This window comes from Lemur catta, chromosome X (assembly GCF_020740605.2).
Source record: "Lemur catta isolate mLemCat1 chromosome X, mLemCat1.pri, whole genome shotgun sequence".
Lineage (NCBI taxonomy): Eukaryota > Metazoa > Chordata > Mammalia > Primates > Lemuridae > Lemur > Lemur catta.
This window is the reverse complement of record NC_059155.1, coordinates 4,781,438-4,809,003: the sequence shown is the minus strand read 5'-3', so window position 1 is coordinate 4,809,003 and position 27,566 is coordinate 4,781,438. Positions and strand designations below refer to the sequence as shown.

At 49.1% G+C, this 27,566-nt stretch overlaps 1 protein-coding gene across 1 annotated transcript; it reads right to left on the bottom strand.

Moving 5' to 3' along the window:
• Positions 1-14,418: 14,418 nt before the first annotated feature.
• On the bottom strand, positions 14,419-20,160 carry CNGA2 (cyclic nucleotide gated channel subunit alpha 2). The gene is made up of 6 exons (XM_045537520.1): positions 20,026-20,160; positions 19,731-19,823; positions 18,913-19,083; positions 17,787-17,894; positions 16,425-16,531; positions 14,419-16,081 (listed from the first exon to the last, which is right to left on the bottom strand). The coding sequence occupies exons 1-6, from the start codon at positions 20,133-20,135 to the stop codon at positions 14,676-14,678; spliced, it is 1,995 nt and encodes a 664-aa protein (XP_045393476.1). The 5' UTR covers positions 20,136-20,160; the 3' UTR covers positions 14,419-14,675.
• Between the last annotated feature and the right edge of the window lie 7,406 nt (positions 20,161-27,566).

Sequence of the window (27,566 nt, the reverse complement as noted above, 5' to 3'; positions counted from 1 at the left end):
GGTGATGGCTATCCCAATTACCCTGATTTGATTAATTCACACTGTATGCATGTATCAAAACATCACATGTACCCTATAAAGATATACAACTATCATGTGCCCATAATAATTAAAAAATTTAAAATAAAAATAAAATAAAATCTTCAAGCCATAAGGATTGACAGATGTGACCAAAAAAAATTACAGATTTCTGTTCACAAAATGATAACATTAAAAAAAGATAAATGACAGAGGTGAATACTTTTGTACTCTTGATGTCTAAAACCAACAAGAAGGGATCATTCAGCAAGAAGACAGGAGTCCAAATAAAAAAACACAGAAAGAATTTGAATGGGCAATTTACATAAGAGGAAATCTAATGACCAGTAAAATGTGTGAAAAGATGCAAAAAAGTAGTAATCAATGAAATGCAAATGAAAACAACAAGATTCACTTAGCCCCTATCAGTTTGGCAAGTATTAGAAAGTTGGACAATACCATGTGTCAACAGGGACACTGGAGGCAACACTGGAATCCTGTGACCTCCTGGTAGGAGTGTAAACTTCTCTACTGTTTTGGAGAACAGTCCAGCAAGGCTTAATGAATTAACTACATATGAACTCTCTGATCCAGTGGGCCCACATCTAGAGGACTACCCCCAATGTAGGTCCCATCACCACATATCCAGGAGAGGCCACTGTGGCACTGCATGGAAATAGGGACAGGGCATCTTTCCATCCCCAGGAGAAGGGGCAGGCTAAACAGAAAACTAAGCAGCAGTTTGAAGTAACTAGATGTATGTGCAACATGGACTGATCTCGAAATTATAGTGCCGATTCTTTTTTTAAGTAAGAACAGAACAAGATTTATAGCACAATAACATTTATGCAAATTAAAAACACATACACAAAACAACGCTATATTTTATAAGAATGCATACATATTCAAAGACTCATCTCAAAAGCATTAGAGCGTGTGCTCAGGAGGGGAAGGGTGTGGGGACCTGAGACAAAGGGGATTGAAAACTAAAATGCAAGCAGAGCCTGAAGCGAGGGCTGGGTTTCATTCAACTCTCTGCACCTGAGGGCCACAAGTAAGTTGTAATAATGCAATTTTTAAAAGAAAATAAGGGCAAGGGGAATGAGGCATGAGTGCCTAATGGGTATGAGGTCTGCTTTTGGGGTGATGAAAATGTTCTGGACAGTGATGATGGTCACACAACCCTGTGAATGTACTAAATGCCAGTGAATGGTACATCTTAAATGATTAAAATGGTGAATTTTATGCTATGTGGATTTTACCTGTATACAAACCAAAAAAAAAAAAAAAAAGGAAAAGGAGAAGAAGGAAAGATGAGCTCCCCAGGCAGGACTGCACAGAAGGCAGCCAGCTCCCCTGGCCTCTCATCGTTAGCCTGTCTCTAAGTTCCTGGTTCCCCAGCACAGCATAAGGACCCCTTGGGCCAGCCCCTGTGCAAAACTGGCATCAAAACGGGGCCTGGCTTCCAGCCCTAGCTCTACCCACGCCACCCTGGGGAGCTAGTCCTGTCCCTGTTTACCTCACAGGCCCATTGTGACGACCGAGTGGGCTGATGCATGGGAAAGAGCTCAGCGCCTGACACAGCACCACGTGGCATGAAGGATTATTGGAGATATTTATGACCAAGCTGAATTGCTCACAAGGCAATTTTCTCTCCCTTATTCCTTCCTGACATGGCAGCCAATTTCCATTTCAGTGACTTGGGACTTTGAAGAGGCAATATTGCAACCCTTCCCCTATTTCCCAGAGCTTGCCACAAATTTGGTCATCCCTCCTGGTGTCAAACCAATAGCTGAGAGCCCTGCAGCACGTAGGGCTGGGCAGGGACTGGAGTTCAGAGCCCGTCACTCAGACACAGGATGGCTACTCAAAGATTGCTTCGTCCCAGAGCCCCAGGCCTACAGCACATGTGTGCAGGTTCGTGTTCATCCACCCACCATGCCACATGCCCAGCGGCCCTTCACCCTCACCCTGCATGGAGATGTCTTCAGAGGGGCCAGATGTGGCAGGGGTGGAGCACTTCCAGGCTGCAGGATAAGCTGACGGGAGGCATCAGGACATTTCCTTTCTTTGGAGTAGCTGCCAGCAGCTCTTTCTTTACTTGGAGATTCCTGCAGTTACTCAGTTGGTGCCACTGAGTCTCAGGATGCTTGGGAAGGCAGCCCTCCCCCAAAGTCTTGGTGTTCAAGTCCAGCACCTTGGTCAGGGTTCATGGTACAGGCTGGAGCCGGTGTTGCTAACGTTCCTACACGTGAGGCTTTGGTTCCTTTACAAGCCAGGTCATCACACACAGCCTCTGGGTGCTTTCCTATCTAGTGGAGCCCTGCTCACCTCTCCCCTCCTCTCTGTCCATATTGCTAGCCAGCAGACAACAGCATTAAAACAAAGATCTAACTGTGTGTCTCCTCTGCTTTTAAACATCGCAAATGTACAACCTAACATCGTGCAAATGCCTCCACTTGGCTTTCTTTTTTTTTTCACCATATTATTGGGGTACAAATGTTTAGGTTATGTATATTGCCTTTGCCCCACCTGGGTCAGAGCTTCAAGTGTGTCCATGTCCCAGACGGTGTGCACCGCACCCATCACGTGTGTATATACCCATCCCCTCCTCCCCTCTCCCATCTGCCCGACACCCGATGAATGTTATTACTATATGTGCCATCCACTTTGTTTTCAATGCTCTCCATGGCCAGACCTCTGCCTGCCTTTCCTGTTTTATCTACCTATTTTATTAATATCTTCTCCCACACCCAGCCCTGCAGCCCTACAGAAAGCACTGCCCCACTTCTCTGAACACCAGAACTTTTTCCTTCCTCATCTATGCACATATTGCTTCCCTTACTAGAAATGTCTCATACTGTTTCTCTGCCTAGAAAACTACTCATCCTTCAATACCTTGCCTGATTCTCCGAGACAGAGTCAGTCACTGTGTTCCCCAGACTTTACAGCACCCTCTATAAATCTGACTCTCATAGTACTCAGCATCTGGCACGGGCCTACAGTGATCTGTTACCAGGTCTGTTCTACCAGACTGGAAATCCAGGAAGGCAGGAAATCGGTAAAATTGTCCTCAGTGTCCCCAGCACCCAGGGCAGTATAACTGAGCACTCCATTGGTGCACGGTTCTCATCACTATTATTTGCCATTAGAGCATCAGCATTTGTCCAGCAAATATTCACGGAGTCCCTGCTGAGCGTGAAGCACTGTACCAGGACTTAGGGGTACAACAAAGAACAAGACAGATGTGATCTGACACTATTTGATGGGGACAGAGAGACCTTGAACAGAGAAAGAAATAAAGGAGGACACTATGAGCAAGTAGTGCTGGTCAGATAATTAAAATGGGGTGATGTGACAGAGAGTCGCTGCGTGGCCACATTAGACTGAGTGGCCAAACATTTAAGCTGATGATTGAATGTTAAGAAGAAGCCAGTAATGCAGAGATCGGGGGACAGGACATTCCGACAGTGGGAACAGCCAGTGATTAACCAAACACTGAGAGCCTCTGTCATCGCTGACACAATGATTAAACACATGCCATCTCAGTGGAGGCTCCCTACCTCCCAGCTTGCAGCAAGGCTGAAAGGAAAACAGCTGGCCTTAGCCAACCACCCCGCTTGAGCAGCTCTGAGGTTTGCCCTATCTGATCTGCCTTTCCACTGGTCAAGCTGCCGCTGGGCAAGGGCCCAGAGTGCCAGACCCCTGGGCCAACTCCATCAGGAAATGCCTTGATACAGCAGGTTGAGCAGGTCTGTAGCCAAACAGCCCCATGTTCCCGTCCCAGCACTTTCACTTACTTGCAGACACCTGTGGCCAGGTGTTTAACTCCTTGTGCCTCGGTTACTGTGCGTGCCGAGTGGGTAAACCTAGCTTGTCGAGTTAATGAGAGGCTTCAATGAAACCCCATGGGCACAGTGCCTGGAGGAAGATGGGCCCTCGCTAAGCCAGTGTCACCACAGCTAGAAGGCCCTTTGGGGCAATTTAGTCCAGTCCTCTGTTGAACGTGGGGACACTGAGGCATAGGCTTGCTTGCTCAATGTCACTCCCATTCTGGACTAGAACATACATCTCCTGGAGTGTGTGCTTTCCTGAATATTAAATTTGTTTTTCTGAAACAGGACAAATTCAGTTTCCGTTTGAAATCCACATGTACTACAGGGTTGGGGGTGGGCGTGGCAGTGGGGTGAAGGACATGGATGTGAATGGCACTGGGAAAGCCACACAAACACACACGTGCCTCCACGCATGTCCAGCACACACATACACACGTGCAGACTCTACAGACAGAGTCCCGGCCCTGTCAGCCCTAGCTTTGACTGCTAACCCTGGTTCCTTGACCACCTGAATGTAGGGCCTTAGTTGGTCTTTGATGTCCCCGAGTGCACAAAAGAAGATTTGAGACCATGTTTGTGCAGCCACTCCCCTCCTTACTCCCTTGGGTACTCTTCTAGTCCCTAGAAAGCCATTGCCATCCTCTAGCAGGCCTTGGTGCAATGGCAGAAATGTACCAAGTAGGTGATATATGTGTGACATCTCCAGCAGCTCCCCTGGGCCTGGGAATGTGACCAGGGAGGATTGATGGCATTTCCTGCTCTGGCGCAGAGCTCCTAATGGGGCTGTGCTGGTGTCCCTGCCAGAACCCAGGAGAGAGAGTGGCAGTAACCTCACAGCTGGCCACTCACTACAGCCCCCATGCCTCTGCGTAGTGGAGAAAAGCCACTTCCAGCTCCAAGGTGTGGCTTTGCAAGGCCACTAGTCCAAAGTACTAGTCCAGAGGTCTTCCCAGACCTAGTGATGGTCACTGGCTATGAGAAAGACACGTACTTATAAAATAACAGGCAAATATGAACTAGTGGATGAGATTTTCATGCTATTCAAAAATGATTCAATACATGACAAGATATGAAAATAGACAAAAATCAAGTTTCAGCCAGCTCCATCTCAAAAGCCTCAAATGTCACCACTCAGTGCTTCCTCCATCTGGCTGTGATGATATCTCTGCAACTGAGTAAACAACCCATCAGAAACCTGGTTTTCAGGCCCACGGTGGCTCAGTTGGTGGCTGCTGTCACCTTGGAGTCAAAAGCAGCTTTGGGTAGCATGCCTACGGCAGCCAGTGTTTTGAACCGCCCACTCCACACTCCCTTCTACAGATAATACCTGAAGCTGTTCTACAGCAGGTACAATTAGCTCTCAGCATGTTCGGACACAGCCACTGCCTCGCCTGCCTTGTCTTTGGGCCAAAGCAAACTGTTTTTTGTTCCACATGGTCAGAACAGAAAAAGAAGAGCAAGATCATGCCTGCAAAATGAGCCGCGTTCCTGGACTCTCTTCACAGCAGGTTTCCACTTTCCCAGACTCTTTGTCCCCCACCTACGTCCCAGCCCACATCTGCACAGAACTGGTTTATTTCCTGAGGCAGAGGCTGTGTTATGGACATACTGGACACGCTGCTGCTTCTTAAAGGGCTATACTTTCATTGCATAGGTATGGTAGGAAACACAAATTCAAGCACCTCAAAAAAATCAAGAAATGCACTGGTTTTCTCATTCTTTCAACAAATATTTGTTGATATCTCCTCGGGGACAGGCACTGAGCAGGGACTAGAAGACAGAGCAGGAAGAGGTGGCTTGATGGAGTGGGGTTGGGGGATCTCTGGAGACCGCCAAATCAGGGTGGCTTTAGAGAAATCAGTTTCACCTTGAAACCTGGGGAACCCAGCCCTTGCAAAAGAGGGGCCAAAGGGAGGAGACAGGGGCCAAGTCTTCTGGGCCTGGCCTGAGGGGGCGATGCTCCTGGGCCACTGGTGGTACACCCAAATTGTTTCACTGGTTTTGAGGGCGACTCCAACCCAGCCTCTTTTTCTAAGCATACTGCATATCCAAGTGCTCAGCGATGAAATCGATCCACAGAGGTGACTCATAGGCAGACAGCCAGCCCAGTCACGGAGCCCTGTCTGCATTCCCAATTTGCCTGCTCAGGTTGTCGCCTTGCTAATGTTATTTACCAAGCCTGATGCCCTGAATGCCTGTCCCCAGACCCTGCTGGAGCCCTCCAGCCATTGTCCCTGTATGCCTGTCACATCTTGTCATTAACTCTCCGAATTCAACAGGTCTGGGCAGCCTGTGTACAGACCTGCCTGCTCACTCTCTCATCCCGGGGCCCCATCCCTATCCTCCCTCAGAACAGGTCCCAGAGGTGAGTGCCCCACAGCTACACTCCTCCTCCCTTTCCTCGGGCAAGAAAGGGAAGAGTTGCCAACAACAGCTCTGCAGGGTGGCACTGTGCAGCTGGCAGATGTGGCCAGGATCTCTGGCAGTGAGAGGAGAGGACGAGGGGCGAGGCTCTCAGGGGGCTGTGGAAATGGAGAAATCCAGGCAGGCACCAGAGAGCTTCTTCCTGCAACGCCCCGTGCCCGTGACTGCCCTCCTCAAATCCCTTCTTGCGTGGGGGTCTTGAGGTGACTCTCCCCTAGGGTCCAGGGCATACAAAAGGGCTCCCGCGACATGGAGGGTGCGCAAGAGCCCGGGAAGCCGGTGGCGCGCCCTATGCACGGCGCGAGAGCGTCCCCACCCTGCTCCGCGGCTGGAGGCGGAACCGCAACAAGGGCGAGTTGTCTGGAGCCCGAGGCTGCCGGGCGACGCCCATACCTCGGCCGGCTTGGGCTGCTGTTCGCCCCCAGGGGCCACCTGCCAATTCCACCTCAGTCTGCCTCGGGAGACTGAGGTCCCCTCCAGCACCAGACAGACCAGCTGTATCTTGGTGAGGCTGGGGCAGATCCCACCTACCCAGAGCCAGAGTGCCCCAAAATGCTGGAACCAAAGGATCCGCAGAGATCTTACCCATTAGACAGATAGGCAAACAAAAGCTATCACACGAATTCAAGGCAGCTCCTTGTCCACAGGCAACTCTAGGAACTCCTGATTATTATCATCTCACCACTGTTCCCATCCATGTCCAGTGCTGAGCCTCCTCTCTGACCACCCACTCAAGAGAGTCTGCTATGCCCCAGGGACTCTGACCCTTAGGAGCTGGAGGGTGGCCCACAGTTCAGGGGGAAGCCACTCCTCCAGCTGGCCTCTGATCCCACCACTCTGGGGAAAAAGTTGGAAGGACTTGGATGTGGCCCAGGCCCAGGTTATGAAACCCAGTTGGCATTTAATTGACCTAACAACAAATTGCTCAATTTAATTTGCTTACTCAATCCAATAAAGGAGAAACAAGAAAACCCATCTAATTAAAAACATTGATCCATAGAAACTGGCAACTCCACAGGCCTGGCTGGAAGTTAGCGCTAAAACAAACTTGAGTGATGCAAGGGTATGAGTTAAGACAGGACAAATCTATCCTCTGCCTGCCTCCTAGGAGGGCTAAAGAAAGCCTGAGAAACTCCTTCTTAAAGTAGGTGGGAAACCGAACCCAAAAGGGAAAGTAATTTGTTTAGTTCAACCAGTGAGGCCAAGTTAACTCCAGCATCTTTGGAGCCTGAGAGAGTTGGGTTCATGTTCCACTGCACCCATCCCAGGAGGCTACACTGTGGGGTCCTTGGCCTTGCTTTTCAACTTTCTTGCTCAGGTGGCTTCTGGGACCTTGGCACCCCATCCTACTTGCCCAGCAAGCTCCTCTGCATCCTTCAAAATCCAAGGACAAATCTGTCCTCAGAAGGCAAAACAGCAGCTTGCTCAGAAAGACCCACTTAACCCTGCCCAGTTGGAGTCCTGTGAGTATACAGCCAAGTCAAAAGTGTCGGGAAACTGCAGAGCCTCACCAAGCCTGGGGAAGCCAAGGAAAGATGGTTCTATTGGATACAAATGTAATGTCCTCTTCCCCAACTGCCCTACTGTGCTATGTCCTGGGTTTCCAGGAGTAGAAATTTCCAAGTCCTCAGAAAGTGGGAGTGGAGCAGAACCCAGCTTAGGTTCCTGGCTCCCAGGCCAGTGTTCCTCCCAGCCCTCCAGAAGCATGGCCTTGGTCTCATCCACAGCACCGAGCCCCTTCTGGACCTGTGCTTAGCAAACCTGTTATCTAGAAATGCATTTTCATCACCCTCCCCAAGCTAGAGTTGGTTTGGTGTCCCGGGCCCTAAATCAGGGCTAGATTACCCTTCCAGGGAAATGTCTGCTTCAGAGAGAAGCAAAACCACTTAGTATTTGGCAGCTCAGTCCCTGCCAGGGGGAAGGTGACCTGCAACTGAACCCACAGCCAGTATGGCACACCATCCCCCCCACTGGGAGCGGATGGCACCCCATGCCTGTTACCCCAGCTCCTTGTTCATCTTGGGGAGCTCTGTCTTCAGCAGAACCTTCTAGGGACCAACTCCACACACACACACACACACACACACACACACACACACACACACACACACTTTCCCCAAAAGTAGCTTTGGCTACAGGCAGGCAGGATGAATGTCACACAAATGCAGATGAACCCTGGGGACAGGGACTATACACTTGCTTGTAGGGGATCAAAGAAGGCTTCAGGAGGGAGGTGACATTAGAGATGACTTTGAAGGATGAGAGGAATGTTGTAGGCAGAGAAGTATGTGTAAACGGAGTTCCCTGCGGGATGGCTCCGGGTGACTTATGGAACACCACGGAGTTGTGCGTGGCTGCAGCACACTCTGCAAGGCTATGAGGATGGGCAGAGTGTGTGCAGTCTAATCCGTCAGAGAGAGGGGAGAAAGCCAGCCCCCAAGGAGTCCCCAGCATTCAGCATTTAAAGAACACTGTGATGTGCCAGCAGCTGCTCTAGGTGCTGGGGATGCAGTGGGGAATCAGCAGAATTGTCTACCTCAGGGTGTCTACATTCTAATGGGGGAAACAGACACGAATAAACAAGGTGATTATGGGGGCTGATACATGTATAAGGCAAAGCGGACAGGGTGGTGAGATAAAGCATGGCTGAGGGGCTGGGGCACCTTGCACTGTGGAGTCCTGATGACAAGGAGCCCGCCACCTCCAGGCCCAGAGAAAGAGGCAGGAAGAAGCTGGCCCAGCGTGGAACTGAGGGGAGGGAGACCAGAGGGCCTGGGGCAGGAGAAGCAGAGGAGAGAAAGCGGCCGGAGACCCTGGTGGGAGCCGCACAGGCAAAACCTAGAGACCACGGCCTGAGTCTGGAGGCCAAGGAAAAGTTGTAAGCAGGGGAGCGATGGGATGCGACTTCCCACCCAGGCCTGGTGGAGAATGGCTTGCAGAGTGCGCCTGCAGCTGTCCAGGAGCAAACTGGTGGTGACCTGGCCAAGGGCGCGCAGTGGAGGTGGGCAAGGAGCACCATTCTGACTGTGTTGTAAAAAGCAAAGCACAAGCCATGTCCTGGCCGACCGGATGTGGCAGATGAAGAGGAGAATCCAGGATGCCTTTCAGGGTTGGCCCGAGCAAGGAGAAGGACAGATGGGCCATTTCCAACATGGGGAAGGTGAGCAGATTTGCGAGAAGAGGAACCAAGAGGGCGGTTGTGGGGTGTTACTTGTGAAATACCATGGTGGTGTCAGTGGGCATTGGGACCTATGTACACTGTCATCTGTGTGCTGCCTTCATGTGCCATCAGAACAATGATTTACAACATTTTCCTTAAATCAACTTTAAGCTGGCTGATTGTTTTCTTTAGCTCCATACCAAGCAATCTTATCTACAACATCAAGGGATTTGCAGGCTATTAGCATTTTTTTTTTCTGAATATACATTAAAATAGTGCTGACAGCCATGGTGTCCAAGTCCCCTTGCAATTCAACCCTGACATTTCCTGCTTCCCCAACTTCCAGCAGAGTGTGCACCTAGCATGCAGACTGGGACTAGAGGACTGGTTTGACACCCAGGAACTTCTGAGGGCATTCGAAGGGACCACAGCAGGATATTGTGAGAGAGAGAGACCTGGTCCAACAGCTGTGCAAGGCCCTGGGGACTGCTACCTAACCTCTTCGGCAGGCCGCGCTCAGTCCTCTGCTTGGGGGTGGGGGGGGGGGTGCACGGTAGAGCCCACCACCCTTTCCTGAGGTCCGTGCGCCCTCTGGTGGTCGGGTTCCCCATCTCTGTGCATTGGGGGCTTCCTTGTTTCCAGGCTAAACAAAAGAGGGAGACCCTCTGCCTTGGCCTCCCAACAAAGGGAGGGGACTAGTGATGAGACTAGCTTTAAGCTCCAGACCAGGAACAGATAAATGCTGCTGAGGCTGGGACTCAGGCTGGGCCCGGCGGGGGCGGCAGCCTGCAAGCCAGGCAGGGGCCACCAAGGGTCAGATAGAAAGGGGAGGAGGAGTGGTGGGTGGGCAGGAGCAGGGGCTTTGTTTTCCAAAGAAGGTCACCAGTGCAGAGAAAAGCAAACTGACGGCTATATTCAAATAGAGCAATTTACCTTCAATGAGTATTTTCACAGGAAAATAAAAAAAAACATTCCAATTTAAACATTTTTACATTAAGAGCAGGGAACATCAGGCTGTACTAAATAAATACAACACATAATGGAAATTGTACTTCAGTTCTTATATTGCAGCCAGCTACAGACAGGAGAGAGACGGGGGTGAGGGCCAGCAATAGACAGGAGAGAGTCATGCTCTTGCAGAGAGAGAAACCCCAGGTGGGGGAGGTGGGGGTTGGCCAGAGACAGACACAGGAGCACACATGCACGCACACAGACAAGCTGCACAGATATTCTTATGCCATTGCTTCATCCTTTTCTCAATGAACAAACTGTGTTTAGATGAAAAGAAGAGATTAATTGCTAAACAGACACTTGCAGACCAGTGTATAAGGAATCTCTCATAGAAAGCTGCAGTGGGCTCAGAGATGGGACCTGTGGACCTGATCTCAAATGAAGAAGTGGCAGAAAATGATGCTCTAGGCAGAGGGAAGAGCATGAGAAAAGTCCTGAAAGCTTAAGAGAACATACACAGTTGAGGCACAGCAAAAAGTTGTGGGAGATTGGACCCAATCTGGGGAAAGGGAAGCTGGGGAGAGGGTGGGAGCTGAGTCCTGAATTCTGTGTCTTCAACCAGTAGGCTGCCCATGTGACCCAGAAGAGCCACCTGCTTTGCCCTGGGGAGAACCAGATTCAAGACACAATGTGTCCCATGATGTGGGCTGGAAATTGGGCAGCTGTTGGGGCTAAACTGAAGGTTAACCAGGCTCCAGGGAGAAACACTGCAGATTTCTTGCTAAAACCAAGACAAAAAATTGTAATGCAGTCATCCCCTGCCTCTGGCCACAGTACCATCTCAGGGCTGCAAAAGTAACATCTCACCCAGGTTCCAACACATGAGGAAAACTGAAATTCTCAGTGCAGCCTTAGCAATGAGCATCTTGGCAAGCAGTGGGTTGGGTCTTCAAAGACTTCTCTGCAGAGAAGAGACTTAGAGCCTTTTCTTCCAGCCCAGTGCCCAAAGAGAGAGTAGACACAAAGATCGGTCACACCATGAATGCTATCTCCCTATTGCTGCCACTCTCAGGGACCAGGACCTCCAGGTGAGTCTTCTCCTGGTTAAGATTTATTACTGTAAGGTAGAGAAAAGGCCAAGAAATTACACCAAATTTAAGAGAAGTCTGGCTAGAAGAATGAATTCACATAAAAATGAATGGTGATACCAAAAGCACAGGCAACAAAAGCAAAAATAGATAAATTGGATGACAACAAAATTAAAAACTGCACATCAAAGGACACAATCAACAGAGTAAAAAGGCAACCCAGGGAAAGGAGGAAAATATTTGAAAATCATATCTGATAAAGGGCTAATATTCCAGAATATATAAAGAACTTCTACAGCTTAGCAATCTGATCAGAAAATGACCAAAGAACTTGAATAGACATTTCTCCAAAGAAGATATACAAATGTCCAACAAGCATGTGAAAATATGCTCAAAATCGCGACTCATTAGATAAATGTAAATCAAAACCACAATAAAATATCAGCTCACACCCGTTAGGATGGCTACTGTCCAAAAACAGAAAATAATGAGTATTGGTGAGGATGTGGAGATATTGCAACCCTGATGCACTGTTGCTGGGAATGTAAGTTGGTGTCATCACTGGAGAAAAGAGAATGGTGGCTCCTCAAAAAATTAAAAATAGAACTACCATATGATCCAGGAATTCCACTACTGGATGTATATCCAAAGGAAATGAAAAGAGATATTTGCACACCCATGTTTATAGCAGAAATATTCACAATTGCCAAATGGTAGAAATAACCTAAGTGTTCATCAATAGATGAATGGATAAACAAAATGTGGTCTGTCCATATAATGGAACACTATTTAGACTCAAATAATGAAGGAAATTCTGACACATTATACAACATGGATGAATCTTGAAAATACTATGCTCAATGAAATAAGCCAGGCACAAAGGAAAATTACTGTGTGATTCCATGTAGGTGAGGTACCGAGACTAGTCAAATTCATAGAAATAAAGTAGAATGCTGGTTGCTGTGGGCTGTGGGGAGGGAGGAATGGGGAGTTTTTTTAGTGGGAACAGTTTTCATTTGCAAGATGTAAAAATGGGTTTCAGAACAATGTGAGTATACTTAATGCTATTGAACTATACACTTAAAATGGTTACAATGGTAAATGTTATATGTATTTTACCACAATAAATAAGTAAGTGGTGTGCACTCACAGGAAGGCATCTGAGTCTGCACTTAGATTTTCTTGCCCACTAATTTGCCTTCAGGCTTCTGACATCTTGTAATGTCTGCTCAAGTGCCTGCTGGTCCAGGACATCCTCCCCAAGTCCCCAGGCAGAAGAACCAATGTTTCTGTCAAGACATAGCTGCTGGCAGATGGAAGCATAGTTTTGGTCAGTTCTGTTTGTTCATTCATTCATTCATTCCTGTGTTCACTTACTCCTTCAATGAATAAATATTCTCTGAATGTCTCCTTTCTGCCAGATGTGTCACCGAGGCTGCAAACAGACCAGAGAGGAAGACTGTCTTGGCCTTTCCCTCAAAGAACCCACAGTCTGGAGGGGAAACCAGATCCATCAAAACTGACCACACAGTGTAAGGGCCAGAACAGAGAGGCTCTTGAGCACTGTGGGAGCCTAGAGAAGGGGTAATTGACTGACTAGTGGGGGAACAGCTGCAGGCAAGGGGGCCTTCCCTGAAGAGGTGGTGCCTGAGCTAAGTCCTGAAGACTACAGGGCTTAGGCAGGCAGGGGAAGATGGCAGAGTGTATTTCAGATGGAAAGATTTCTGAATGGGGTTGGAGGGGACAAAAACCAGAAAATAACAAGTGTTGATGAAGATGTAGAGAAATTGGAACACTTGTACACTGTTGGTGGAAATGTAAAATGGTGCAGCCACTGTGGAAAACAGTGCAGAGATTCCTCAGAAATTTAAAAATAGAACTACCATATGATCCAACAATCCCACTTCTGGGTATTTACCCAAGAAATTGTAAACAGGATCTCAAATGGATGTTTGTACACCCCTGTAGGCAGAAGGCCTTTCATATCCTCAGTTTTCACATCCTTGGGTTCAATCAACTGCAGAGTGAAAATATTCAGGAAAAAAATAATACAACAATAAAAAATACAAATAAAAGGCAATACAGTATAACAACTATTTACATAGCATTCACATTGTATTAGGTATTAAAGTGATCTAGAGATGATTTAAAGTATGCAGGAGGATGTGTAGGTTATATGCAAATGCTACACCATTTTATATAAGAGACTTGAGCAGTCACAGATTTTGGTATCCACAGGGGGTCCTGGAACCAATCCCCTGGGGACACCGAAGGACAACTGTATGTGGAAGAGAGAGTTTAATGGAGGGAGAGAATGCGAATAGCAGAGTTGTGCAGTAACCACAGATAGTTCAAAGGAATTTATTACTGTGTAGGTGTCTCTAATGCCTACATTAACTTGAGGAGTCTCCTGCCCACCAGCATCCTTCAGAGTCTCTTAGGAGATGTTCTGCATAGAGGAGCGATGGCCAGAGCTGCCGGCCGCCTCTTTCTCTAGGAGGATTGCTAGCTGCCCTGCCCCGGAATGGACCAGAAGCCAGGAGCATCACCATCTCCCTGGCCCAGAGAAGCTGAGACCCCACTCCTGGCTGGCAGAGCAGGAGTTTGAGTGTCTGACAGGGAGGGACAGTCCTGAGTGAGCATCCTCCTACCCACCCCCCTCCACCATCACACACCTTGGCCTGCCTTGGGAGATAAGCACCAGGTACCTGGACTAAATGTAGCCAGTGCTCAAACTACCTATATATGCAGAGAAATGGGGGCATTCAGAGCACATGTTTTAAAAAGTGGGGGCCAGAACCAAGTGGGAAGTGGCTAGGTGCGAAGGAGCCAGACATCAGAGAGTGCTGTGGCAGGGTGCCCACGGATCTGCAGATGCACTTCCTCCAAGCAGATGGTTGTCCAGGCCTCCAGTCCCAAGACAGACCACTAGAAGACAGTCCAGCTGTTCCCCTCTTCTTTCCTCAGACTTGAGCAGCCTGAAGCCAGCCCAACACAGTCTGCACTGGCCATAAGCTTGGCTTTTAGCTAGACTTGGAGAGGAACTCCAGGATGTTTAGGCCAAAAACCTGGGGTCAGAGAGGCTTCGGGAAGCATTCACAGTACATGAGAGTAATGCACAGAAACCTGGAGATCTATACAGCTCTTCTAGCTCCTGGGGTGAAGGTCAAGACTGGAGAGGCAGTTGGGTCCCAGCCCTTATGGCTTCTCCTCGGTAGCTGGCTCGGGGCTGTTCATCCCATCTGACAGGTAGTAATCCTCATTGTTCTGCTTCATCTTGGTCTCCAGGACCGTGATACGCTGCTTGAGCTTCTGCTGGGCTCCGGTGTACTCAGCCAGCAGGCGGCCAAAGCGTGTGTACAAGGTGTCCATGTTGGTCTCCAGCTGTTCCAGCTTCTCTTGCACATCTACTTCCATGCTGGTTGCCACCTCGTTCTCGTCCAGCAGCCCCTCCTTCATCAGGATCTCCCGACCTCTCTCCTCCAAGACCTTCTTGGCATCTGGGTACTCAGTCACAGCTTCCATGAGATCATCCTTGGACAGGCAGAAGAGGTCTGAGTAGCCCAGGCTGCGGATATTGGCTGTGCGTCGATTGCCCATTTTGCTTCCCTTAATGTTAAGGATACTTATCTCCCCAAAGCAGCTCCCAGCCGAGAGCAGGGCATACTGAGTCACACCATCATCAGCCACCACTGCCAATTTGCCCTCCTTAATTATGTACATCTCCTTGCCAATGTCCCCTTTGCGGCAAATGTAATCCCCAGGGCTAAAGACCTGAGGACGGAGCTTCAGCACCAGCTCCACCAGCAGGCCAGCCTCACAGTCATGGAAGATGCGCACTTTCTTGAGTGTGGACAGGTGGACGTTGATGGCTATCTCAGCCCTGAGCTTGGCTGGCAAGTTCTTGAGAACTTCCCGCTCATCCACAGTCTTCTTATTAGTCCACAAGTAGTCAAACCACTTAATGACCTTGGCTTCCATCTCCTTGCTGACCTTGTGGAACTGCATGTAGTGTTTGACGGCATCGATCTTGGCCTGAAACTCTGCCCGGGTAGCATTCATGTTGGAGATCATGGAGCCCACATTTCCCACAATGGTGGCAAAGATGAGGACACCAATCAGGAAGTCAAAGATGACAAATAGGAACTCTTCATCCTTTACAGGAGGTGGTGTCTCCCCAATGGTGGTGAGGGTCAGTGTGGACCAGTAAAGGCAGTAGATGTATTCCCTAGCCAGGTAGCCATACTCAGGGTCAGTGATATTGGGGTAAACCCAGGTGTCAACCCCAAAGCCTATGGATTTGGAGATGGCGTAATAGATGCAAGCATTCCAGTGGATGATGACCAAGATGTAGAAGACCAGGTTGCTGATGCGGAAAATGTTGGGGTAGCTGGTGCGTGTCTCAGTGCGGTCAAAGAACTCAAACATTCGGGCAAAGTGTAGCAGGCGGTTGAAGCGCACCTCGGGGCTGTGGATGCCCACAGCAAAATAGATCAGGTCTGTGGGGATGATGGAAGCCACGTCCAGCTTGAACTGCAATGTGTGGATGTAGTTGTCCCGAAGTTTCTTGGGGTCTTTGACCAGCAGCCCCTGCTCCAGGAAACCTAGTAGAGATGCAAGCGAGCACATCACCTCTGCTCTCAGACCTGTCCCTCTCTGTACACGAATGCTCATCAAGGAACAAACTGCCCACTCATCCCTCCTTCCCAAGGAGGCATAGAGCTCATATAGCAGGGCTGGCCAGAAGGACCCTAAGAGACAACCCCCCGATCCAAATCTCTCTAAGCATGTGGGACCATGAGGTTCAAAGAAGGCCAGTCACCTACCAAGGTCTTAGCCAAGCAGTTGAGTCCAACATCATGTCCAGTGGGCTTCCTGAAAATGTGGACTCAGGCCTTTGGAATTATGGGTTATGCTACTGCCTGCTCATTCCAGTTGCTCACTGACCTGTGCGCAATCGGATGACGAGGTCTGTGATGTAGACCACATCGGAGAAGTAATCCAGCACCAGCCATATCAGGTAGTAGCCTTTCTGTAGGTCACTGAAGCAGGCTCTGCAGGAGGACAGGGCTGTGCTTCACCCTCAAAGCCAGCCAAGGTCCCCTGGAGGCTCCAAACGGAGTGGCCACTGTGTACAGGGCTTGGGATGGCCACCAGGGGCACTATTGAGTCATAGCTAGCCTGGTGCCAAGGAGACACTGACAGGGAACTTCTACCCTGACCTTTATCATTACATAGACATCACCACTGGCCATTACTTTTGTGTCTTGCCCACTGGACTGTGAGCTCCAGGAAGGCAGAGATCTCCTCTTAGTCATTACTTGGGCTCCATGCCCAGCCCAGGGCACCAGGATTTGAGTGCTCAATGGGTGTGAGTTAAAAGAATGAATAAGTCATTGGAAGAACAAACTAATCACCTCCACGCTCATCTCCTCAACATACACCTATTGAGCACCCAACATACAGCACTGGCCAGTCCAGGTGAGAGAGGGTGTAGTGGGAATGGAGAAAGTTTGGAGGCTGCAGGAGTTTCTTAGAAGGAATGGACAATATTTGGCGACTGAGTGGAGAGGGGCCTAGGGAGAGGGCAGAGTAAGGATGATGGTCCAGTGAGTGTACGGTCAAAGGGAGGAGCGGTTAATGCTGACTACTCAGTCATGTTTAGAATCGAACTCCATCCCCCTCCCATTCCCACAGAGGCTGTCCCACAGCCCCCAGCACACTAGCACTCTTCTCACCACATCCTCCTCAGCGCCCAACAGGTGTTCAGTCCAAGCGTTGCTGAATGAATGACTGAGGCAGGGCTGGAGTGGAGTGGGGGATGTTTTCAGGCAAAGCTGCTTGTCGAGAGTGGCTTTTGAACTGAGCCTGCTGGGAGAAGACTCTCCATGGGTTGAATGCAGGGAAAGGGAATTTTCTCTTGAGGAAGCAGCATGTTCTGATCCAAGAGTAGTGAGTGTGGGGGCAGGGTGTGTCCAGAAGGTGGAGAGAGAGACAAGGCCAGGTCCAGAGGGCCTTGAAGGCCATGCTCAGGACTCGAACTTCATCCTGTGGGCAATGGGGAGTCATTGACGGGTTTATGAGGAGAGAGTGGCATAATCAAATCCCAGTTTTTAGCAGCCGTGGTGGCACAGTAAATTGGGGGAGGTTTGGGGCTAATAGGGTGGATGGAGGTATCTTTGGCAGCCAGGGAAGGAGGGCTGAGTTGGGGTAAACTCTTTATCAACAGCTGGGACTGGTGTGCTCTCAACCCAAGAGTCTGTGTACTGGGCTGCTTTGGCCACTTCCTCCCAGGCCCTGCCTGCTCACCTGGCCACCAGCAGGCACCAGTTGTAGAGGACAGGCATGGCGATGACAAACAGCCAGCGGTAATACCAGTCCCCAGCTGGGTCCAAAACAAAGAATTCAAATTTCTTCCTGAGGAAACAGAGAGAGGCCAGGCTTAAGGATCAGGTCCCCTGCCCCAGTGTGGCAGCACCCCAGTCCCCAGAGGACAAGGGTCCCCAAGAAAGCACTGCCTAAGAGGATGTGTGTGGTGAGGGTGGGTTGTTCAGGGACCTACAAGCTGGTGTCAGGCCTCTGAGTGGAGCTCAGATGGGTGAGAGACACCCTTCCGCCCATTCTGATCCTAGATAGGCCCATTGGCTTCTGTGACCTCTAGAGGGCATGCCAGGGACAAAGCTTTCAGTAGGGACAGGCCTGGGGAGGGATCTCCACAGGGCGGTAGTGAGGGCACACAGGAACTCCAGGCAAGTGAACACCACGTGCTTCCTACCCACCCCCAACTCCATTTCTGGCCTCCAGCCTCCAAATCACTTTCCCACATGCTGAGTCCTGCTTTGGCAAGGGTCCTTTTCCTCCACTGGCCAGAGGTGGGGAATGTCGGCTTGGCCAGACATTTGCAGTCGTCTACTCATTCCTCAAAGGACAGACCCTCCAGCTCTGCCTTGTCTGCCCTCCCCGTACTCTCCTGCTCCATCATTCGGTCCTTGCCCACCAGCCCCCTCCACACTGCCCCCACCACCACCCCACATGGCCTCTTCAAGACCCAGTTCGTCCCATATCGGAGGGAGCTAGGAAGGACATGCCCACCAGAGTGCTCCATGAGTGCACTCCTTTGGCATTCCTTGACTACTGCAGCTGGACTGAATTTGGGAGCAGCAAGAGGACATCTGGCAAGGGGCAGCTAAGAGGACAAATCCACTGGAAGCTCCCATGGCAAGAAGGCACTGAATGTTGGAGAGGCCGTGACAAGGACAATGCAAATGTGCTGCAGTTAAAAACACAACAGGTCACACCTACCCACCACTTTCCCCAATATTGTAGGGCTCAGCATAGCCCCTGGTCCACCCATAGAAGTGACATTAGAAACTCCACAGAGCCCTCCCATCGCACACTTGGGGGCCCTTTCACCCCACGGGCTGGACAACTGTACTTGGTGCCCTTGCCCTCGCTGTCCTTGTCGCCTTTGCCATCCCCCTGCTGTGTCGTCACGGTCTGGAGCTCAGGCCCACGGAAACGCTCAAGGAATGAATCAGGCCTAGGTTCCTCCTCTCGAAAATTCTTGTTGGCCCACTCTCTGACGACCCTCACCAGGTGGACAATCCTAGAGGTGAGAGAGAAGGAGCATGAGCCCAGTGTAAACCCTCTGTTCAGTCTGCTAAGGGAGACAGAAGACGGGAAGGGAAACCTGGAAACAGGCCAGGCCATGAGTCCCCATGCGCTAGGAGCTGAGACAGAGGCCAGTACTGAGAGCAGAGGGCTGGGGCTTAGGCATGACCCTGAATGCAGCCCAAGGGGAGAGGTTGTCCTGGAAACACTCCTATGGGAGGTGTCATCTCAGTTGATAGTGCAGAGCAAACAGGAGGCCTTCGGGGCAGGATGCAGGCTGTGTTAAGGCAGGACCAGCCAGGAATGAAGCCTGCCCCAGGCTTCCTGATTTCATTATGGGACCCGAGACTCTACAACGGAGACCTCAGGCCCTTTTCCTAGACTCTTCTGCTGGGAAGGATATCTCCCCCAGTGTGGAGACAGCCAAGTATGACTGGCCACTATGAGCTCTCCTCCCAGGAGCCTTAGCGGCTGCTCAGGCATCAGGAGCAAGGAGAGTTAAGTTTGGCTGGCACTGACAGTGCTCCCTGGAGGTCTTAGAGGACAGGCTGAGTGGGACTGAGAGGAAGAGGACCACAGTAGCCATCCTGACAGGCCTCATGTGCTGGAGCGGGGGAACAACAGGGCAGTGGTAGGACCCACCTGCGGAAGCCACCCCTCCCCCGCTGTGGGGTATCCATGTCTGCCAGCCTCTGCAGTTCTGAGGAGGTGTCATCATCAGCCGAAGACTGTGGCCTGCAGAGGAAAGAGCAGAGTTGACCCAGGGTTCTCTGGGCACGCCATGTCTCCCCTCCTGGAACACGCCTAGAAATCCCATGATCCTCTTAGAGGTTGTCATAGAGCCAAGGATCGCTTGCTCTGTGACAACAAGGCAGAGCTGGGAGGAATTAGCAGACTCTGGGCCATTCCCAATACTACGCAGCCTCAGTAGACCCACCTGCTTCCAGTCCTGCGGTCATCTTTGCCATTGGCCTTAATGGCAGGGGGTGCATGATGGTTGTGGTTATTGGCTGGGGAGCTCTTCACACCGTTGGATTTTTCAGTCATCCTCCATGTATGATCAGGACCCTTACCTGCCAGGGAGAGGTCCAAGAAGAAGGTCACAGAGGACCTTGACACTCATGGAGGGTAGGACAGCTACAAGTGGGCAGGGTGGGCTCGAACCCGGGCCCAGCTGGCTAGCTTCAGCATTGCCCAAGTACCAGGCTCCAAGTACCAAGAAAATCATGGTACTCCTGCCACCTTGATAAGTAATTTAAAATGGAAACAGTGCTAAACTATAAAATGTGAGGTTTTTTTTCTTTTACCCTAGTGGATTTTTTTTTTTGCCATATGGACTATCAAAGCTGAAACAAAACAAAAGAAAACCAAACAAACACAAACTGTTTAACCCATCTTCCAGCACTCTGGCTTTGCAGATGTCTGGCGCATGTTTAAGCAGATGAGCAACTCTAAACCAGCCCCTGCCAAACCCAGGACCCGAGAGAGATGTGTGTCCCTGGCCCACGGCAGCGTCCCTCCCAGCTGAGGAGCATGAGTGGTCTCAGGTGATGAGGACCAGAGGGCTGGGCGGGGCAAGGGTAGGGAGCAGCCTGAGCATGTGCCAGACGTCTGCAAAGCAAGGGCGCTGGAAGATGGCTGAAACAGTTTGTGTGTGTGTGTGTGTGTGTGTGTTTTGTTTTGTTTTGAGGGAGGGCAAGGATGTGGAACTATTTAGGAAGGAGAACGGGTGGGACTTGGGGGTGGATTGGGTATGGGAAGCAAGGGAGAGCAAGTGTCAAGTGAGTGGGATCACAGGGGAAGAGGGGACAGAGCGAGGGGCCAGGGAGAACCCCAACAGTTAAAGAGTTGTGCACAAAACAGACTGAGAAGGAACAGGCCAGGAAATAACAATCTCAAAGAGAGACAGGACATTGTGTCCCACAGTGTCCCTTTCTTGCCACAGTCAGAGAGGCTGTGGTGGGAGCCACTGGGACAGCTCTTCCCTGCCGGGGCTGGTCAGCATGCCCCACCAGGTGTGGACAGAAATGGTCGGCACAACTGCAGATTGCCTACTGCTGGGTGCACAGCCCTGAAGCTGTTTAGAGCCCGCCCTGCCCAGCTTGTCCCAGCTTCTGAAGCTGTCACCATGGTGATGGCAGACACGTCAAGCAGCCTCAGAGCTGCTCGCCTGGTGCTCTCTGTGAGACGATGGCACCAGGATGCTAATGAGGGCACTTGAGGGAAAGAAACCAGCATCTCTGAGTCCCTGCTTGGACCCTGGAGACAGCAGACCATGGAGACAGAAATTTCCAGGCAATGCAAACAAAGCTGGGGCCACTCACACTGATCAGTTTCAGGGCTTGCCTCCTGGAGAAGAGGGTGTTGAAGCTAATGGGGGCACATTGCAAGTCTATGCCTCTCATCCCCCCTGCCGTGAGCCCTGCTCCTACTCTGCCCAGAACATGCCCTTCCCTCAGCCCTGCTGCCCTCAATGCTGCTCCGCCACACACCCTCTCCTTCGTTGCCTCTGCCCCTCAAGCTGCTTGCCCGGAACACAGCAGTTAGGCTGCTGATTCTCATGTCCACACCCTGTCCAAGAAACCTCATCCAGTCCTAAGACTCTAGTCACTACCATGTCCCAAATCAAGTACCCAGCCCAGGCACCTCTCCCAAGCTCCCCACCTATATCTCAACTGCCTACTAGACATCTCCTTTGAGATACTTCAAACCCTCAAACTCAACACAGGTAAAATCAAGCTTGACACCTTCACCTACAAATTGGCTTCTCCTCCTATTTACACACCTCAGAAAGGGGCCTTCCCTCTTCCCAGTCACTTAAGCAGGAAACCTGGTTGTCAACCATAAGGCCTTCTTTCCATCATCACATCTAAGAAGCCTCTGTCCTGAGTTGATTGATGCTCCCCTCAAAGTGTCAAAGGCCTGTCCAACCATTGCCTCTACCCCCAAGGCCCTGGCCTGGTCTCAAGCCTCCACCACGGCTCTCCAGGCCCACTTGCAGCCAACACCAGCCGGCCCAGTACCCACTGGGGTCTGGACTGAGGGGCATGTGGACACTGTCAGCATTCACATGGGAGTTGAGGCTCTCAGGGGGGACGAGCCCACCCCCATACCATGAGAGCGGAGAAGAGGGCTGAGGTCACAGCTCTGAAGAGCTGCAGCCCTGGCAGATAGCCCAAGGGCTGAGCGAGGAGTGTGAGAACCTTGAGGAGGGAGTTTCAGGCAAGGCGGGGTTTGGGAAGGGAGCCCAAGGCAGGAAGGTAAGGGCAGCCTGGAGACCCTGGCACTTGTTCCCCCAAGAGGACAGCTGGTGACCTTATCAAGAGCAGCGTCAAGGAGTGGTGGGAAAGACAGTGTGTTCAACAGGGTTTCAGAGTGAGGAGTAGGAGGTGACAGGCAAGAGATAGGGCATGTAACTAACTCCTAAAAGGCTGACTGAGAGAGAAAACAGAGAAATAGTGCGGGAGTTGGAGGAGGATGTGAGCTTGAGACAGATTCTCTATGTTGCTATTGTTATTCTACATCAACAAGATAAGAAAGCAAGTTTCAAGGTTTTGAGGAGGGATTCAGTAGATAATGAAAACGTGTGCCTGTGAGCAGCTCTAGTAGCTGCTGGAGCCCAAGAAGGATGGCTGTAATGGGTGGGTTCAGGTACCAGAGGAAGAACACGGTGGGGGTGATGGCGACTGAGCGGCAGGCCAGGAGGGAAAGAGGTGACAGACATTTGAGGAGGGTGTAGAGGACAGTGAGGGACAGGTGAACAGATTTGCTCTGCAGACTCCAGCTTAGGGAAACAGGAGGGGGTCACAGCTTCAGAGCACATACAGACTTTGCAGGAGGCCAGAAGGTTTGCAATAGCTGCTGCAGGGATGGACAGGGGACACCAAAAGAGAATGATGATGACACTAGGCTTGCCAAGGAAGACAGCAGACCATATAGTTGCCAAAGAGAATGGAGATGGGCAGGGGATCCTAGGTGAACACTGGAGTCCCCAGGGAGGGTGCCTTTCCACCAGAGTAAGGCATGACAATTCTATAAAAAGCCCAAGTTCAGTCACAGTGTACTTCTGGGCCACTTTTCTCCTTATCCATGAGTTGAATTGCCAGATCAACACTTTGTAGAGTCTCTTGAACCCTGGTTGAAAGCATTTTGAGGACAATTCCTTCAGAGTGTGGCTAGAGATATTAAGGTCAGAGAGAAGTGACAAGTTAGTCACATAGCCAAGACTAGAAGTTCCAGTGCACAGCCCTCACATTCACTCGGCCACCCCATGCACATGGCCAAGGCGCTGATTGTGTGCCAGGTCCTGTGCTGGGTGCTGAGGCTAGAGAGAGGAGTCTGGACATCTCTTATCTCAGCGCTGCTCACAAACTAAAAGGGGAGACAGCCAGGAACACAAGTCATCCTAAGAGTTACTTCTCTGTTAACATTCCATTCTATTTCTCAGTAGCATCCGACACAGCTTATCACTCCCTCCCTGAAATAATATGTTATACTCCCCTTGTATTCCTCCTACCTCACTGGCCACTTCTCTGTGTGCTTTCAAGAAGCCTCCTCCTCATCCCCAGCTCTAAAGATTGGAGTGTCCCAAACTCGGTCCTTCAATGGACCCGGTGTCTTTTCTCCTGTCATCACTTCCTCCTCCAGTCTTCTGCATGCTGATGACTTGAAAACTTCTAACACCAGTCCAACCTCTCCCCCAAACTCCAGTTCGCCTCTGGATAATCACTTGGATTTTGAATAGATATCTCAGCCTCAATATGTCCAAAACTAAGCTCTTGGTCTTCCCCTCCAAACCATATCCTCCCATACTCATCTGCCTCTCAGTAAAGGCAATGCCACTGTCCCAGTTACTCAGGTCAAAAACCTGAACATCATCCTTGTCTCCTTTCTCTTTCATACCCATGCACTCTCCATATATGCAATTCATGCAGGCTCTACCTTCAAAACACCCCCTGTATCCAATCACTTCTCACTTTGTCTACCATTACCACATTCATCTAGGATAACACCTTTTCTCTGTGCCTGGCACATGGTAGGTATTCAGCAAATAAGGTTTAAATGAATAGTTTATCATGGTCCCTGAACTTTATTCCCCCTTTCTCCACTTCCATTGCTCAGCTCAGGTCCCTGCTATATCAGTTAGTTGATTTTAAAGAAACATATGACACTTCTCCTCTAGGCCAAGATACGGTAACAGGGATGAGATATGCCCTCCAGAATGAAATAACCAAGCTTATAAAAATATATGACACAATATTTTTCAAGATTCTAAACATTAGGCAACAAAGGGAAGTCATCCCTAAGAGACAGGAAACAAAGGAGGTGAGCCCTGTGATTGCTCCAAGTCACTCCCTTGTGAGAGTTTCTAGGCCAGAGCACAGAGAGGGCAAATGCAGGTGGAGCCTGATGGGTTCCCTGGGTTGCAGAGACAGCAGAGAATCCGAGGAGACCAAAGCAGCTAGAGTTTGCAGAACAGAGTATGTACAGAGCTCTGGAGACCTCTCAAGGATCCGGCTGAGTATTTGCCAGCACACATCAGTGAGGAAGCTATCCCTGGCTGAGGACAGAAGCATCCCCCCAAATTACACATCACAGCCTTCAGCTCTCACTCGGGGCCTGAAATAGTGCCTGATGCCACCAGCCAGACTGGAAAACCTAATAATTCATGGGGTATTGGGTAAAGTACCCAGAGGGGCTTGCCTCAGCAGTGAAGTATATAGTTAGCCCTTAGACTGAGCACTGTTCTAGTCCTACTGAAAAATCTTAAAAACAAGACTCCAAAGTATCAAAACTCTTTCCAAGTAACTTAACTGCTTTCCAGAACAAGGCTCAAGAATGTTTTTAGAAATACAAAAATATTCAGCATCCAGCTAGGTAAAATTCACAATGTGTGGCATCCACTGAAAAATTACCAGGTATGCGAATAATTTCTCCACAATGAAGAGGAAACAGCCTATCAATTGAAATAAACCCAGAATAGACAGATAATGAAGTAGCAGAAAAGGACATTAAAACAGTTAATACCACTGTATTCCATATATTCAAAAAGTTAAGCAGGAGTATGGAATATATAAAAACACCCATGTCAAACTTCTAAAGATGAAAACTATAATTTTTGAGATGAAAAACACATTGTATGGGATTAACAGAGGATCATATTTGCAGAAGAAGAAATTAGTGAATTTACAGACAACACAATAACACCACCCAAAATGAAGCACAGAGAGAAAAGAGAAGCAGTTAAAAAAAAAAGAAGAAGAAGAAAAAGCATTAGTGAGCTGTGGGACAACGCCAAACATGAAGAAAACTACACCAAGGCCATTATTATTGAATTGCCCAAATCCATTGATAATAGGAAAGTCTTAAAAGTAGCTAGAGAAATAAGACACATTGTGCCCTGAGTCACAAAAGTAAGGCTGGCATCTAACGTGCACTAACAAAGGTAAGGGTGACAGCAAGACTTCTCTGCTGAGCTGCAGGCTCTCCCTCCAGCTTCCAAGAGGACATTGTTCTCTGGCTGCCCTTGGACAGCTGCAGCTCATCTTGTCCCAAGCCACACCGAATGCATCACCACCATCAGCCCTTTAGCAGACAGACATTTGTGACTGACTGGGCCTGCAGGCTCTCAGCTGCTGGCCTTCAAGGTGGCCTGGCACTCCAACTTCTCCCTGAAGAGCATACCCAGGCTCATTCTCTTTGTCCACAGCTTCTTGCCAAGTTTTCATGGTCCTGGGGTGAAGCCTGTGTCGAGACTATGCCACCTTCTTGCCAGCACCCCTGCACTAGAGTGTGTGCTGCCTGAGGGCAGGCATCAGTGTCTGCATGGTTATGCACTGCATCCCTACATGGCACTGGACTGGCTCCTGGAGAGCACCACATGCACGCTGGTGGAAGGAAGGAAGAAAAGGAGGGAGAGAGGGAAGAAAGCATCATAAAAGCTAGAACTTGGAGAAGTTCTGAAGAATCTCAGAAGACACAGCTCAGAAAAGGGAACTGCTCCAGTGGGTCTTCCCAGGGGTCTCATGCAACCCTCTAGGTAACCAGATGTCCCAGCTTCTAGTACAGTCCAGCCCATCCTTGATGGAAAAGCAGAAAAAATTCAATAAGGGTTTAAAGAATTCAATCAACATAATTAGAACACTTGATCTAGTTAAAGGAGAAAAATATTACATGATCACCTCAATTGGCATTGAAAAAGAATTGGACAAAATTCAGAACCTGATTATTCAAAAAAATGGTTAGAAAATTAGAATAAAAAGGACTTTCCTTAACCTCCTAAAAGATATATGTATATATATAAAATCATATTGAATATTGTAAAAATTGTTTTCTTTTTTCCTGGGATTAGGAATTTTTTAAAAGGATGTAGGCTATCACCATTTCTAGACAGTACTTACTGTACTGGGTCTCTCAGCCAATACAATAAGCAAGAAAAAGGAAATGAAATGCATAAGTACTGGAAATTAAAACAAAATTAAGTAGACTACAGTTAATAATTTATAGCATATTTCAAAATTGCTAAAAGAGAAGATTTGTAATATTCCCAACACAAAGAAATGATGAATGTTTGAGGTGATAGATACCCCAATTGCCCAGATTTGATCATTACACATTGTGTGCATGTAACAAAATATCACACGTGCCACATGGATATGTATAATTATTATATATTGATAAAAAATACTAATGTAAATAACAAAACTACAATGATGAAACTGTAGGAATTTTTTTTCTGAGATAGTCTCACTCTGTTGACTGCTCTGGAGTGCCGTGGCATAAGCCTAGCTCACAGCAACCTCAAACTCCTGGGCTCAAGCAATCCTGCCTCAGCCTCCCAAGTAGCTGGGACAGCAGGCATGTGCCACCAATGCCCAGCTAATTTTTTTCTCTATATATTTTTATTTGTCCAGCTAATTTCTTTCTATTTTTAGTAGAGACAGGATCTCGCTCTTGCTCAGGCTGGTCTCAAACTCCTGAGCTCAAACGATCCTCCTGCCTCGGCCTCCCAGAGTGCTAGGATTACAGGCATGAGCCACTTTGCTTGGCAGATAGGAAAATTTTTATATGATATTAGTATAGGAAGACAAGACTGAAAAAACATTGAACATAAAATAGATATTAAAACCAAAATTAAGAAGAAGACAATAAACTGAAAATAAATTGACAGAGAAAAGGAAATGATGGATGTTTTTAGCATAAACAGAGATCTTATAAATCAGTATATTAGAACAATAGTCCGTAAAAGCATAAAAATAGAAGTGCAAGTCCATAAGTAGGAATACTATGCAGCCCTTAAAATGGTATTGATATTGTAGAAGATAAATACTTCTTGTCAAGGGAAAATATAATATGGCAAGGGGAAAATAGGTTTCCAGTGGAATGTGCCATTATGTTATTGAGCGTAGTCTATGCTTGCATGTGTGTTATATATTCACACAGGCATACATACACTGTATAAGATATAACAGATTTTAG

Excerpts from the sequence above, each read along its gene's own strand:
- CNGA2 (XM_045537520.1), bottom strand. The coding sequence starts at position 20,135 with ATGACTGAAAAATCCAACGGTGTGAAGAGCTCCCCAGCCAATAACCAC. Across the intron at positions 17,895-18,912 it reads AGCGAGGGCAAGGGCACCAA|GAAGAAATTTGAATTCTTTG; the intron begins GTACAGTTGTCC and ends CTGTTTCCTCAG. Across the intron at positions 16,532-17,786 it reads TGGTGCCTGCTGGTGGCCAG|AGCCTGCTTCAGTGACCTAC; the intron begins GTGAGCAGGCAG and ends GTCCTCCTGCAG.